This window comes from Pogona vitticeps, chromosome 2, assembly GCF_051106095.1.
Source record: "Pogona vitticeps strain Pit_001003342236 chromosome 2, PviZW2.1, whole genome shotgun sequence".
NCBI classification, from domain to species: Eukaryota; Metazoa; Chordata; class Lepidosauria; order Squamata; family Agamidae; genus Pogona; species Pogona vitticeps.
Window position 1 is genome coordinate 194311133 of NC_135784.1, and position 15694 is coordinate 194326826.

Sequence of the window (15694 nt, forward strand, 5' to 3'; positions counted from 1 at the left end):
TCCTTAGTATTGCTGGTTCTAAGATCTCTCTTCCAGGATTCCACCTTCCTTCCCCACCCCCCTTTATTGTTGTTACGTGCCGTCAAGGTCCCCCAACCCATGGCAACCCCATGAACGAGCAATTTCCAAAATGTTCTGCAGGGATGGGGACTTGAGTCGCGGGACTTGCTGTCAAGTCAGACTTAAGCTGCATCAGTGACTTGACTCAGACTCAACTTGTTTTTTTTTTCCCAATGACTACGACTCAACTTGCAACTTGGAACCCACCCACCCATTCCCTTTTTTCTGGGGACAAAAGCTTGTTTTAATAGGGACTCTGGCTTGGGACTTCATATTAAAGACTTGCCAACATCCCTGATGTCTCGTCCTTTGTGGCCCTGCTGAGGTCTTGCAAACTCAAGCCTGTGGGTTCATTCAGGGAGTCAATCCATCCCGTATTTGGTCTTCCTCTTTTCCTGTTGGCTTTCAGCCTTTCCCAGCATTATTGTCTTTTCCGGGGATTCTATCTTTTCATGATGTACTCAAAGCAGGACAGCCTCAGTTTCAAAAATGTTGCTTCCAGAGATAATTCAAGATTTGGTCATTTGTTCATCTTTCCAGCAACCCGGGGTATCCACAAAGCTCTCTTCCAGCACCACATTTGAAATGAATAATTTTTTCCCTTTTCATCTTTCTTTACTGTCCAACTTTCACACACAAACATAGTGATTGGAAATATGATAGTATGGATGATCTTGGCCTTCACTTCCAGTGACGAATCCTTATACCTGATGAACTTTTCTAGTTCCTTCATTGCTCCCCTTTCAAGTCTTAGTCTTCTGATTTCTTGGCTGCAGTCTCCTTTTGGACTGATGACTGAAGCAAGATTCTCCTCTGTCTTTTTACATTTCTTCTTACTCCCTTAGCTCTGGTGGTAGTAAGATCTTCCGTCCAGGGATCCCCCTTCCTTTTGTTCTTTCCCTTTTTTATCCATTTTCTATTGTAGTTCCTTCCCTCCCCATTTCTGCTCTGTGCTCCACCTTAAAATTTAAAGGATCTCTTTCATGCTTCCCCCCCCCCCGATAATCATCATCATCATGTGCTGTCAAGTGAATTCTGACTTATGGCAACCCTTTTCAGGATTTTCCACGTAGAGAATACTCAGAACGAATTTACCATGCCCTTCTTCTGAGAGTGCCCTGGGACTGTGCAGCTTGCCCAAGGTCAAACAGGCTGGCTGTATTCATAGGAGACACAATGGGGAACCACTGAGCTATCCAGCCAGCTTCCCTCCTGATAGTTGGGGCTAACCAAACTGTTTCTCTCCTATTGGCATCTTAGCTCAACCCCTACATTCCCTTTGTGCTCTCTCCTTTATATATGTGTACATTAGACTGTAATCTTGCAGGCAAAAGATGCAGTTCCAATATTACTCTTGTTATGAGTAAACACAAGATGCTTAATACACAACCAGCTGCATGGCAAATATGAACAGGGATAAATGTTTGAAAAGCACTTTAGCATGCACACCCCATTCAAAGCTATGCAGAGAGGATGGCAGCCTTGCACAGGTGCACATTTAAATATGTATCTGAATGAACACCCACTTTATCTACAATTGGTGAAGTAGTGCTTGTGTGTGCTGACCTGCTTATGTGCAGACAGATATCTTCAGCTGTTTGGACCAGGGTACTTATCTATTTATTTTTACTGCTGTAGACACTTGGTATTTTTTTTAAAGACTAGCTGGAATCCTGTTTGTTATCCTGCTGGTATAATTCCACTGATGTAAATTTCAGTGGCAAATATCTGGCAAATGTCTATGCACCCTTAAGCTGTGGCAATTCCTCAAAGAAATTTAACTCAATGGAGTTACACTGGCTTATGCTTCCAACTGGATCCTGGTCATCCTCATTAGAATACTAGAATCTCTGGGTTAGGAACAGGGAAGTTATCAACACATTAATCTTCTTGCATTTTACACTGTATAAAACAAAAGGAGCATCATAAAAACAAAATAACATACTTGATTAAAGTTTTTTTTTTGTTAAAAAAAGAGACCAGTCAAAAATACCATCAGGCTTCCTTTACAGTACTTTACTTTCTTTATAAATCTATAAATGGTGCATCAGGTCCCAAACAGAGACAGGCAAACAACGTGCAGTAATCGTGAGCTTTTCTTCCCCTTCTTCCCAGGCCAAAAGTTGGGATAACCACACATGATACATGATACACATACTCCCCTTATCTTAACATGTGGGGGAGTTGGAGGTTAAATCTTCCCTCTTTGAGCACTCCTATCTCACAGTGCCTCCCACAACCTGCTGTCTGGGAAAAGCTTTGCTCAGTACTTTTTCCAGGACAAAAACTGAAAGTATGTGATTCCGGGGGCAGGGCGGACACTGAGATGACTGTTTCTCTCTTTCTTCTGCCTTTAAATCACACTTCATGCAACCTACCAAACCACTGAGTAGCAGAGTGAAATGCGATGGTGAGATCTCAGGCATACAAGTTGTCTTTATGGGCTAAACAAATTACTGCCTGGCCATGAGATGGTTGGGATTTGATTGTGAATTTACAGAAAACCAGGTGAATCTTCTCTGGTTGAGAAGATGCAAGGTGCAAGAAGATGAAAGAGATAACATAAAGGGTCTTAAGCGTTGATGACATCCATCTTAACTACTGGATATATTGTTAAGATTGGTATTGCCTCAAGCATTTTAATGGAGCATGCTTGAGATGCTGTTTATTTTCTGCATGTACTTTCTTAATAAAAGGAACTGATTTCTATTGATGAGTTAGTCAGGCCTCTTTTAAAAACACTTTTGCTGCTGTTTTCTTTTCCCAGTATTTTTCTGGGGTACCTATGTAGCTCCCACTTGGCAGCTAAAGATGGCTACACTTTCTCTGGCCGCACACAGAAGCCACAATGTTTCTTGGTCTGAGACAACCTTCTTGCCTCCAGACACAAAACAAATTCTATTTTCAAGCCTCTGCTTTTTATTTTCCTATCACCTCAGATCCGCTCTGACCCTGGTGTTACATACAGCACTGATGCTACCTGTCTGTCATGGGTTTGGAGGGAAAGTTCCATCCTATGGGGAGTGGAAGGCGGGACATCAGGAGGAGGGGCTGTACTGTATATATATGTGATGCGTGTGTGGAGAAGTGGAGACGCTGGGATGTGAAGAAGCAGCAGCTGGGAAGAAGAAGCTGGTGTGGGAGTCTGTGTGTCAGACAGGGTACTACTGTGTGTCAGAGTACCAACCTGATAGGTTCAGGTGTCTGTTGGTTAGCCAGAACTGATAGGTTCAGGGTCTGTGCTTCAAGTTAAGGGTTCTGTGTGAACCAAACTGTATGCATGTATGAATGAGACTAAGCCACGTTACTATATCTTATTCACCTGATCATTTTATTTTCCCTGTGTGTGATTTAAATAAACCTTGTTCTTTTATTTGTTTAAAAATCCATCCCTGGTCTGTGTGACTTCTTAAAGGGAATGGTTGGTGGCAGCTTAGTTAACGTGTGGCAGATCCCAGTAGGTCTGGGTTTGTCACATTGATTGGTGTCCAGCGGGTGGGATACGACTGGTCCAGTTGTCCAGTGGTCCAGCAAAGCCTTGGCAAGTGTGCCCAGAGCAAGGGGGGTCTAGTCAGGGACAATCGGAGGCGCGTAGGTAATCTTCTAGGTGTACCTCAGGGGGAGGTGCGCTAGTGGAAGAACGTGCCAACTGGGGAGACTAGATTAGGGTGCTCTGAGGCAGCCTGTTTTTGGCGGGAAAAAAGCTGAGGCAAAACTGTGAAATAGAAGTGAGCTAGCTTGCCTGCTGAGAGGCCCAGCAGAGGGGGGGTAGACTCTAACTCGCTACTGTTGCAAGTAGTGCTGAAGGACAGCAGCAATCTATAGGGAAAGCTGGTTCTGAGGCAAAAGAAAAAAAAAGTGGTCGTTTTATTTTGAGGCTTGACTTTTTAAAGCAGCTTGTTCTGAGGGGGGATTATGCCCTTGACTCGAAGCCAAGTGGCAGAAATGGGTGAAGTGAAAGACCCCCAGGTTGACCAAGGTTCTGAGGATGAATTTGGCTCAGTGCAGGGTGACAGCACAGGAGAGCAGAACCCAGAACTCAGAAAAATGCTCCTAGCCCAACAGCATGAACTGAGGGTGAGGGAAATGGAAATCAGAAGAAAAGAAAGAGCTGAAATCAGTCAGGCAGAGGCAGATGCCAAGAAAAGGGGAATGGACATGAGGATCAAACAGATGGAACTGAAACTCCAAATTAGAATGGTACAATTAGAATTGAAGTTCCTAAATAAGTTTATTAACAATTTATCAGTGGAAGAAATGTCAAAGAAAGAAAAGTATGAGGCTCAGGCCAGACAAAGTGAGCAAGATCTTGAAAAATATAATCAGCAAAAAGATATTAAATTAAAAGAAATCAGAGATAAGACTGAAGAAAAAGTGAAAGAGATAAAAGCTAGGGCTGAGGAAGAAATTTTACAGATCAGGGCTGAGTTTGAGGCTAAGCAAAAGGAGCTAGAAAAGAAACCAAAAGAAGGCACACAGGTTAAGGCACAACAAAACCTGAATTATTCTGAAGAAAACATGAGGGAAACATGGGACCCTAAGTACTCCAAAGGGTTAGTTCAGAGCCCGCCAAAAATGGGAGGCCATTTTGTTGATAAAACTTCTGGGCAGAGCCAGTCCAGAAACCAGATTTTGGAGGGAAAACCAAAACAAGATGAGAGAGAATCAAAATACACCAGAAAATGTTATTTCTGTCAGGGAAAGGGCCATCTAATCTCAGAGTGTGAGAAATTAAAGCAGCTAAAAGGAATTGTGCCTCAGGAGTCGAGTGGAACCAAGCCAAAAGCTGTGTTCTGTGTCCAGAAGGAGCAAGGCTCATTGTCACTGAGGGAGCCTGTTGCCATGGCTACTCAATCTGGAACAGCTACATCTGCTGATCAGGCTGAGGAAAATGGTCCTCTTGTAGAGGTCAGGCGCTGCCTGCTGGTGAGAACAGATTCTCAGTTGTTTGAGACAGCAGGGGTGGACGTAGGAATACTTGGCCATCAGTATCGGGGGCTGCGGGACACTTGTTCCCAGGTGACCCTGTGCCATCCAGATATTATTCCTAGGGAGTATGTAATCCCAAATGAGAGCATGAAGGTGGCAGGGATTGAGGGGCAGGTGATCTCCCTGCCAGTAGCGGAGGTACCGGTGAACTTTCAGGGCTGGAGGGGAGTTTGGCGGCTAGCAATTTCATCGACTCTGCCAGCAGCCGTGCTCGTGGGAAATGACCTGGCTGAACATGTGAAACGGGTGCTAGTGATTACACGTTCACAAGCCACCACGGGGACAGTTCAGGGGGGTAATGATGAGCCAGAGACGGAAGCAGAGGGGAGTTCAGAAGCTGTGGTGGAAACCTTAACCACAGACAGCAGATTTGGACAAGAGCAAAAGGCAGACGCCACTCTCCAAAAGTGTTTTGAACAGGTGACTGACGCCCAGCTAACACCTGAAACCCCAGTGAGATTTCTAGAGAAAAAGGGGATTTTGTATAGAGAGACCCTGAGGAATATCTCAAAAGGGGGAGATGGGATCAGAAGTCAGCTGGTGGTACCTGAAAAGTATCGCCCCATGATCTTACAAAGGGGGCACTCTGACATGTTTGCTGCACACTTAGGGGTGAACAAAACACAGCAGAGAATCACACAGAATTTTTACTGGCCTGACATAGGGAAGCAGATCAGGGAGTTCTGTAAACAATGTGATGTGTGTCAAAGGCAAGGGAATAGCCGCGACAGGACCAAAGCAAAGTTGTGCCCTTTGCCTGTGATTGACACTCCGTTCAAATGCATAGGGGTGGATATTGTGGGACCTTTGCCCAAGGCCACAAAGAGGGGGAACAGGTTCATTCTCACCATTGTGGACCATGCCACGAGGTACCCTGAAGCCATACCCTTGACTAACATTGAAACTAACACAGTGGCAGATGCCTTGGTGGGGTATATGTCCAGGATGGGATTTGCCTCAGAAATAATCACAGATTTGGGAGCATCATTCACATCAAAGCTCATGAAACGCTTATGGCAAATCTGTGGAATTAAGCACAAGGAAACTACTGCCTATCAACCTGAAAGTAATGGGTTAACTGAGAAGTTCAATGGGACTCTAATGCGCATGATTAGGGCTTACTTGGCAGAGAATCCAAACAATTGGGACCAGAAGCTGCAATCCCTTTTGTTTGCTTATCGATCAGTGCCACAAGCCAGTACCGGGTTTAGTCCATTTGAACTTTTATTTGGGAGAAGGGTGAAAGGGCCCCTTGATTTGATCAAACAAAATTGGGAGCAGATCACCCAGGATGACCCACAAGACGTTGTGACATATATAGACTCTTTAAGGAAGGGCCTAAAGAGAAACCTAGAGCTAGCAACAGAGACCCTGCAAGCTCAAAAGGTCAGAAAGAAAGATTGGGATGACCAGGAAGGCAGGGAGAGGCACTTTAACCCAGGGGAGGAAGTGCTTTGGCCTAGGCTCTGCAGAGAGAACAAACTGCAGCTGGGTAGCCCAGAAATGGAATACTTGGGTCACATGGTAGGGGGAGGAGTGATAAAACCCCTGGAGGCCAAAATAGAAGCTGTTCGTGATTGGCCCAGACCCAACACCAAGAAAAAAGTCAAATCATTTCTTGGGTTGGTGGGCTACTACAGAAAGTTCATCCCGAGGTTTAGCGAGATTGCGGCTCCGCTGACCGATCTGACGAGGAAAAAGGCTGATGACCGCATCCCGTGGACCAGCGACTGTGAGGAGGCGTTCCAGAGGTTGAAGCAGGCGCTAATCAACTATCCAGTGCTGCGTGCTCCAGACTTCGACAGGGAGTTCATCATCTACACCGATGCGTCTAACAGCGGGGTAGGAGCAGTTCTGTGCCAGGAGGATGAGAATGGTGACCAGCATCCAGTGTCCTACCTGAGTAGGAAACTTCAAAAAGGTGAGAGACATTTGGCAACCGTGGAGAAGGAGTGTTTGGCCATAGTCTACGCGATCCAGAAGGCCAAGCCTTACATCTGGGGAAGACATTTTGTTCTGTGCACTGACCATTCACCACTGCAATGGTTAAAGACAATGAAAACCCACAATAGCAAACTTATGAGGTGGGGTTTAAACCTACAAGACTATGACTTTGAAGTGAAGGTGGTCAGAGGGTCAGTGAACTGTGTTGCTGACGCCTTGTCAAGAAGACCTGAAGAATGAAGACGGCGAAAGAAACATGGACTATGCATATATTTTGGGGAACAAAAAGTTAAATGTACCTGGTTTTTTAAATTTGGTTTGTATGAATAAAGGTAAATTGATGTAATGTATATGGTAAATGTTTAAATGCCTAATTGCTATGGTTAACTTAGAATGTAAGTATAAGTAAGTATGATATTGTATGTATAACTGTTGTTGTGTGTTTTATCCAGGTTGTTTTTTGGGAAAAAGCACCTTAGCTTTCCCCCTACAAAACAACTTATAAAGAGGGGAGGTGTTACATACAGCACTGATGCTACCTGTCTGTCATGGGTTTGGAGGGAAAGTTCCATCCTATGGGGAGTGGAAGGCGGGACATCAGGAGGAGGGGCTGTACTGTATATATATGTGATGCGTGTGTGGAGAAGTGGAGACGCTGGGATGTGAAGAAGCAGCAGCTGGGAAGAAGAAGCTGGTGTGGGAGTCTGTGTGTCAGACAGGGTACTACTGTGTGTCAGAGTACCAACCTGATAGGTTCAGGTGTCTGTTGGTTAGCCAGAACTGATAGGTTCAGGGTCTGTGCTTCAAGTTAAGGGTTCTGTGTGAACCAAACTGTATGCATGTATGAATGAGACTAAGCCACGTTACTATATCTTATTCACCTGATCATTTTATTTTCCCTGTGTGTGATTTAAATAAACCTTGTTCTTTTATTTGTTTAAAAATCCATCCCTGGTCTGTGTGACTTCTTAAAGGGAATGGTTGGTGGCAGCTTAGTTAACGTGTGGCAGATCCCAGTAGGTCTGGGTTTGTCACACCTGGGTTCCACTTTTTATCCACCAGTGCTCCCTTATCTCTCAGAGCCTTGAATTTCAAGCTAGCCCACTGGGTCTTTCAAATCCTGAGGTAACAAAAAATAATTTTCCCTTTAGAGTCGGTTCCCTATCTTTAGTTCCCCTAGATCTGTGTTCAGAAGCCCCGCCACTCAGCTTTTCCACAAAAGTTCTAGCAGGTCACCCACTTCTTCACCACAGATCTCTGACTAAAAGGTACCCACGACTCCAGAAAATTTACCCTTAAACTTTGGCTTTACTGGATTACTTTGTATCCCTTACCAAAAAGCCTGAAGAATCTTATGCCCAATTAGGGGCTAAAGTGATTCAATGTTTGGACAAATAGATGGAGCGTGAAAATGTCACTTCTCTAGTCCAAATGAAAAATGTTGTTGGTTTAGCACAATTTAATTCAGTGTTGCCAGAACTGCATTATTTGGTCAAGGACAAAAATCCTAAAAATATATTACAGGCATCTCAATTTGCTGATTCCATTAGTGAGATCAGAAATTCTTGATTTTCTGAGGTAAAATTTGGTAGAAAAGTGTGGGATGACAGGTGAAGAGGACCTCCACCCGGTAGAGATTATCTCAGAAGTACCCAAGCTACTGGAAGCCATTTTGGAGACAGACCCTCATCTCCAGAGGACAGTCATCTGAAACCTAATAGTCCTGCGGGAAAAGTTAATAAGGCCTTTTGTTTTGAACCCAAGGCCAGTAAACGGTGTTATACATGTGGGGAGAAAGGTCATTTTGGGGCTCAGTGTGAGACTCAGAAGACTAGGGATTGTAATCAGTATAAAGGTATAAAGGACTAAATTCTAGTCCCCCTAAGAAGGAGTTTTGTGTACAGCATAATGGAACAGATAAGACTGTAGCTGAAGCTAGCCTTATTTATTTATTTATTTATTTATTTATTTATTTATTTATTTATTTATTTATTTATTTATTTATTTATTTATTTACTTACTTACTTACTTACTTACTTACTTACTTACTTACTTACTTACTTACTTACTTACTTACTTACTTACTTACTTACTTACTTACTTACTTCTTAGATTTCTATCCCACCCCTTTAGACAAAGTCTACTCAGGGCGGGTTCCATTAAACATTATAAACAGTTAAAACAATTCGAAACAATAATGTTAGTAATGCTCAATATGGGAAAACAGAAAATTATAATAAGAATAAAGTCAAGTACTGTATTGCCATGGAGCTGTTTCCACAGCAACACAAGTAACAGAAAGGTCAGAGAGCCAAGATCCCCCTGTGGCCAGGGTTGTTCAGTGCTTTCTGATAGAAAGTAATCAAAATCTTCTTCTATGCAGCTCAGGAGATGTTATCTATGTTGATAATAATAAGTATCTAATGCTCAAAGATTCTTGTTCACAAGTTACAGTATGTCACCCTGATATAGTCCCTAAGAAAATATGTTAGACTATGAAAATATTTCTAATAAAAGGATTGGTTCTGAAATAGTGGTGCTGCCCATGGCAAAAATACCAATGAGATATAAGGGATGGTCAGGAGTTTGGAAGGTGGTCATATCCAATCAAATTCCTGCCCCGTGTTTAATAGGTCTGGATTTAGATGAGCATGTGCAGAGTGTTTTTGTGACAACTTGCTCTCAGGGAAGGCAAACTGAAGCCACTGAAGGAAATGATGGAAATCTTCCTGAATTAAGAGAAGTGAGAGAGACGGCTAATCTGGTTACTATGAGAAACCCTAAAATTCTATCTTTCATCAAAGAACAAAAGGAAGACCCTACCTTAGATGAATGCTTTGCACAAGTTAAGGAAATTCCGCTGAACCCTGAAAATCCTGAACGATGCCCCAGTTTAGAAGAAAACCCTGAGATAGTAGAAATGGCTGAGGTGGTTATACTGGAAAATTCTAATAATATTTCTTTTATTTTAGAACCAAAGGAAGATACCACCCTAATTCCGTGTTTAAAGAAAGCCAAAGAATCTCCCTTCCCATTATCTCCTGAACATCCAGAGAGGTTCATAGTTGATAAACACCTGTTATATAGGGAGAAGTCCTTGGAAGTAACAGAGCCAAGCTTGGAGGGGGTACTCATGGAAATGAAAAAGGCCCAGGAAAGAGCATTCTGTCCTTAGGACAAAGTGGTGAGGCTGAGACCCATAGAGGGGAGTGAATTGCAGTTAGCGGGGTCAGAACCTGTGGATCTGTTGCAGCAGAGCTGGAGGGCTGAGGAGTCAAGTCACTCTGCAGCTGCAAAAGCCCTTAAAGCCTTGCAATGCAAACCCCTACTTAAGAAACCAATTAAAGATATAGAACCAGATGATGAAAATCTCCATGCATGTAAAATAAACCAAGTGTTTGAGATTACACTTAAAGGAAAGATGCCTGTGAATTTGGAGGTGACCCATGATAGTAGCCCCCCACATATGGAGAACTTCACAACAAATGTACCTGTGGGTGAATTTGTTGGCGAGGAGGAAGGCATAAGCAATAAGATCTCAAGGAAGAACACGGTCATGCTGTGCTGGAGAAGGGGAAGAAACTGCCTAACTTTCCCACAGTTGAGAAAATTAAGCTACTATTCAGTAAGAGAACAGGCTTAACCCAGAAGAGGCGAGCCAAGGACATCCAGTGGACATCAGAGTGCCTGGTGACTGTCAATCATCAAAAGAGAGCACGGACTTCAAGATCTGGCATTGTTGCACCAGACTTAGACCAGGCGTTCAACGTGTACACCAATCTGTCAAGCGTGGGTCTGGGAGCCGTGCTGTGCAAGCAGAGGACAGCAGGAATCTACACCCGATGACTCTGATCAGCAGGAGATTCCAACCTGGTGAGAGACATTTGTCTGTCATCGAGAGGGCGTGCCTATTGATTGTTTGGACACTGCAAAGACTGAAGCCCTACATTTGGGGAAGGAAATTCGTTATTTACAGTCATCAACCATTTCCCTTTGTTGAGGCTACAGACTGTGAATTCAATGACAATAAGCTTGCAAGATGGATGCTAAACCTAAAGGACTTTGACTTTGGGAGCCACAGCATAAGAAGGACTCAGAATATGGTTGCTGACGCCTGGTCTCGAAGGCCAAATGACTAATGGGTGGATAAAAGAGTGTAATGTTGTATTAAATATTCTGTTTGTGCTCTAGTTATGAAATGCAATTAAATGCAATGTCTCATTGAATGCTGATGAAATAAGCGGTGTATAGAGATGGGAAATAATAATGGTGAGTAACGTTATTAATGTAGAGGTAATGTAATTTGTATTAATGTGAGTAGTGCAAATGTTTATAATTGCATTTATTGTTTTAATCATTTAAAGTAATAAGTTTGATCCAGTAAACATAGTAATAGAGAGAGAAAATTGAAGTGTAAGGTATGTATAAGTATATGGCAAATATAATGTGTTATATGTTGAAATATGGTATATGATTTAGGACATAACTGGTAAGCATATTATTATGATGGTGTTTTGTATGTAATGTTCCCTGTATGTTCCGTTGTTCATGAGGATAAACTGTAAGGTTTTCCCTCAGGAAACAAACTTTTTCCGAGGGGTGAGGAATGTGGCAATTGCCCACGTCACTCATGCCATTCATATTCATGAGCTGATTTGAATGAACCTCTGAGAAGACTGAACAGGCAGAGAAGACACACATGTGGCTTGGCGGGAGAAGGAGGAGTCAGATAGGGCTGGTTAGTCAGAGAGAGAGAGGGAGGGAACAGATACTGAGAGAGAGATAGAGCTGGTTAGGAAAAATAGGTAGAGAAGATGGTAATGATATAGCAAGAAAAAAGAGGTATATACCGAGAGAACTGTTGATGATTTGCCTATGTATAATGTGTATCTGAAGAACTTCTGTTATTATTCAATCTGCTTCACTCCAGTAAATAAGTTCTATATCAGTTCACAAGAGAAGTTTTCTGACAAACGTCATTTATATTGTGGATTGAGGTAATCCACTGGTGGCAGTGAGAAGAAAAGACAAGTGAGGGAAAGACAAGCAGAGGCCACAACGGCGAACGACACAATGAGATTCATCTTAACCACGGGACATATTGTTCAGATTGCCTCGAGCATTTTAATGGAGTATGCTTGAGATGCTGTAAAATCTCCTATACCTAGAATCTCTTTAAGCATAAGTTTTCAAACCGTTCTTTTTGATATTTTGGTTTATAAATTGTCTTTTCAACCTGAAATAATGGTTTCAGAAGACTGTTTTATTGTGCTAAAAACAAAGCAAATAATTTTGGACCATTTGAGATGTAGAATCTCTAGTATGCATAATACCCTAGATTATTTTAGTAGGTTCCATTGCTTTAGCCAGTGAGTTGTCTCAGTAATTGATCCTCGTGGATCTAGAATGGATGCTCACCTCAGTAGAGGGCCGGTGGATGCTGCTGCCATGGAGTGAACTGGTGCTGTCCATATTGATCTGGTCCACATCTTTAAGCCCTTTCCAGTCCACAGCAATTACCTCATTTCCTGCAGTCACACAAAAAAATAGTCAATGTTCCTGCTGTTATCATTGTAGATTTCATTGTAGGTTTTGCACAGAAATGTCTGCTGTGTTTATTGAAGCCACAATAGCCCCAACAAGAACTACTGATTCAATAGGGTTTTCAGAGCATCCAATCCATTCAGGGCAATAACTATCACTTGCATTAAAATGAGAACTGATGTTGATATGTGGTACCAAATTAAACATTATTATAATTGAGAATCTTACAAGCTTTGCAGTACTGGGTGAAATACTGCAAAAAGCTAGGAAGAACCGGTTCCCCAAAAATCCCAGGGCTCACCTTCCACTGAAGGCAAATCAGGATTAATGTATATCAGTACAGAATCACCATCTAGGCCCAAGGAAAAATGACTTTGCTTTAGATGTTGCAAAATACCAGCTGAAATTGAATAGCTAAATTTACATTGCATGAGGCTGTTGATATCACCACCAGCAGTGGTTTTTCAGAAATTAAATATTTCCAATCTCCCAACCCCCAAAAAAGGTCTCAAGGCTCCTCTAGGATCCCTTTCATTGTGACAAAGCTGTTTGAACTACAAGATGGGGTGGGAGTCTTTAATTGGCAATAACTGGTTGCTAGCAGTAAAATCATCTTTGCATAGGATTTCAGCCAGTGACTGGAAAGTTTTTGACACATCAGATCACTGCTGGCTTTACGTATCAGAGAGAGAGAGAGAGAGAGAGAGAGAGAGGAGTTTATTGATCTATCAATTACACAAATATTTAGCAAAAAAGAAAAAAACATTGTTACATAACTGGAAAATAATGGGCAAATGGTTTCAGTTGCTTTTGAAATGCAGACTCATTAGACTGTACTGGGATTGGTAGGCTAGAAAAGAGGGGAGAAATGGCTTATTAATTGGAAGGTTTTGTCAGCTCTGCTTTTTCAACATGTGAAGGAACTTCAAGGTCAAATCTTACTCCTGATATCAGCTAGTTAAGAAAACTGAGTTGGCAGAAGTTTCAGCTGAAATGAAGGGAAGGGGAAAGAGTGAAGTTACTTTGGGAGAAGTTACTCTCTTTGAGAAGGTTTGGTGCAACTCACAGCCTGATTGGTTAATTCCCTCAAAAGCAAAGCAAAGCAAAGTGTGCTGCTTATAACCACTCTGTAATGCTTAAAGCACTCTCTGGGCAGTTTACAAGTTAATTATGCAGATTACACATTGCCCCACCCCCACTGAGCTGGGTACTCATTTTACTCATCTCAGAAAGATGGAAGATTGAGTCAACCTTAAACCAACTACCTGGGATTGAACCCTGGGTTCTTGAGCACAGTTCTGGCTGCAGTACAGCAGTATAACCACTGCATCACAAGGCTCCCTCAAAAGATTTAGGATGGTGGATATAAAATGGGAAGAGAGTTTGCTTAGTTTAGCCTAGTCTCTCTCAGACGAATGCTATGCTCACATGCTGTTTTGTTAACTGATTGTACTCTGCACATGTTCTAGAACCATACTGAAGTTCTGCTGTATTGTAAGTAGTAGCTTAGAAAAGCTAGCTTTCTTATTTTCTGTGAGAAGTGTTCTCAAGCTGTCTTGGCCTCAAATATATTTTGAATATTTTGTTCCACACCTTTCTTTAACTGTTTTTGGAAATTCTGGAACTACCTTTTAAAACTGTTTGAGCTTTATTCTTTTGAATTATTTTGCCACACTTTCAATAAAAGTAATGAATTTTTACAGCAGTTTAGTTATTTTTAGAAAAGAGGATTGGGGTACTAAAGAAAAGCCTTAACTTGGCCACCTATCGGACTCCATATATTTTGTGGGCATTTTGGTATTCCTACCTGGCAGAGTAGGCATGCAGCTTACAATGGTCAATTTTGTAAATTCTGATAACGCCCTAGAACACTGAGGCAGAGTGAATGAAAGTGAGGGAGGGGTATACTAGGAAAAGCTTGGGCAGTGTGGCTAAATGGTTTGTACTCAACACTCAGATATGTGTATGTCTTCTATTTTGAGAGACACAGCATAAATCAGTTCTTAAAACAAAACCATGGAACTGACTGGGCCCACATCATCTAGCAAATAATGAATATACACAATCTACATGTTCTGTTTTAGATCTAGTTTATTAAACACTTATTATAAAACATACCCTATCCAACAGTACTTGAAGATAAACAGAACTTGTCAATGCCATTCTTTTTCCTCCCACAAAATATGCCTTTCTCTCCACCTTCACAAATCATCTCCCATGCTTTTAACAGCAACTGAAACAAGGATATATCACTTGTCTGCCTTCTTCTCCCACCCCATATTCTCCAGACTGGCTGTCCAACTTCTTTATTTTTAAAAGCACAGTGTTGATGTTTAAGCAGCATTGAAACATTAACAAGTTGTCTGGCATTCTTTTTTTATTATTCATTTTTTAAAAAACCTGTAATGCAATTCTAAAGATGACAAAGAGGTGGCTTTGTGGAATCTAGTGCTGTACACAGCAACCTCCACTATAAATTGGCACAACTTGGTCCAAAACAGGTGAGTGCACTTTCACAATGGCTCCACTGGTTAAAGAATGTAGAGCTGTATGCAATCATAATGCCAGATACCAAAACCCAACCAGCAGATTTCTATACACAATTATTGCTCAATCTACAGACAAACAGATTTGAATCAGCACTAATGTGATGCTTAACTGTACAGATTTATAATCTGTATTTGAAGATATAGGGTGCTCACCAGAATAATGTATCATGAAAATATATACCAGCAAGTCAACCTATACATTCATTCATTCATACACATAAGAGGATTGTCGTGGCATTTTGAAGAAAAAAAGTAATTGGACAGTATGGAAAAACTGATATTAATATTAAAATTAATATTTAATTAAATACTATTAAAATGAACTCTACAGAATAGGTCAATTAAACAGTAGTGGTGGTTATATTTGGCAGAGACCAACTGAGAATACATTTGAACCCAAGATGAAAGGAAGAAAAAATTTTACGACAGTGGCCAAAATCCTGTTCCGTAAAGTATTGTGACATAAGGGAGAAGATGTCATCTGGCAGGATGAATTGTCAAGAGTTCCTGTCTGAGCTCAGAAGCAAAGAAAGAACTCTAAGTCCCAAATCCTCCTATGTAGCTATGCATATGCATTAAGCTTTGGAAGCAAATCACCCAAAGGTAAG

The 15694-nt window shown here is 41.8% G+C and overlaps 1 protein-coding gene and 1 long non-coding RNA gene across 4 annotated transcripts in view; both read right to left on the reverse strand.

Moving 5' to 3' along the window:
• The window catches only part of FAM131B (family with sequence similarity 131 member B), an 83417-nt gene that overhangs the window by 22698 nt on the left and 45025 nt on the right, over nt 1-15694 (reverse strand). For 2 of the 3 annotated variants that reach the window (XM_072991827.2, XM_072991826.2), the window contains exon 2: nt 12412-12521. In XM_072991827.2, the coding sequence (XP_072847928.2) occupies nt 12412-12521 (110 nt within the window). Of the gene's footprint in view, nt 1-12411; nt 12522-15694 lie in introns of those variants that run through there. The other variant, XM_072991828.2, reaches the window with a different exon arrangement.
• On the reverse strand, nt 280-12402 carry LOC144586469 (uncharacterized). The gene is made up of 2 exons (XR_013541315.1): nt 8031-12402; nt 280-3012 (listed from the first exon to the last, which is right to left on the reverse strand). It is a non-coding gene; the product is annotated as an uncharacterized LOC144586469 (long non-coding RNA).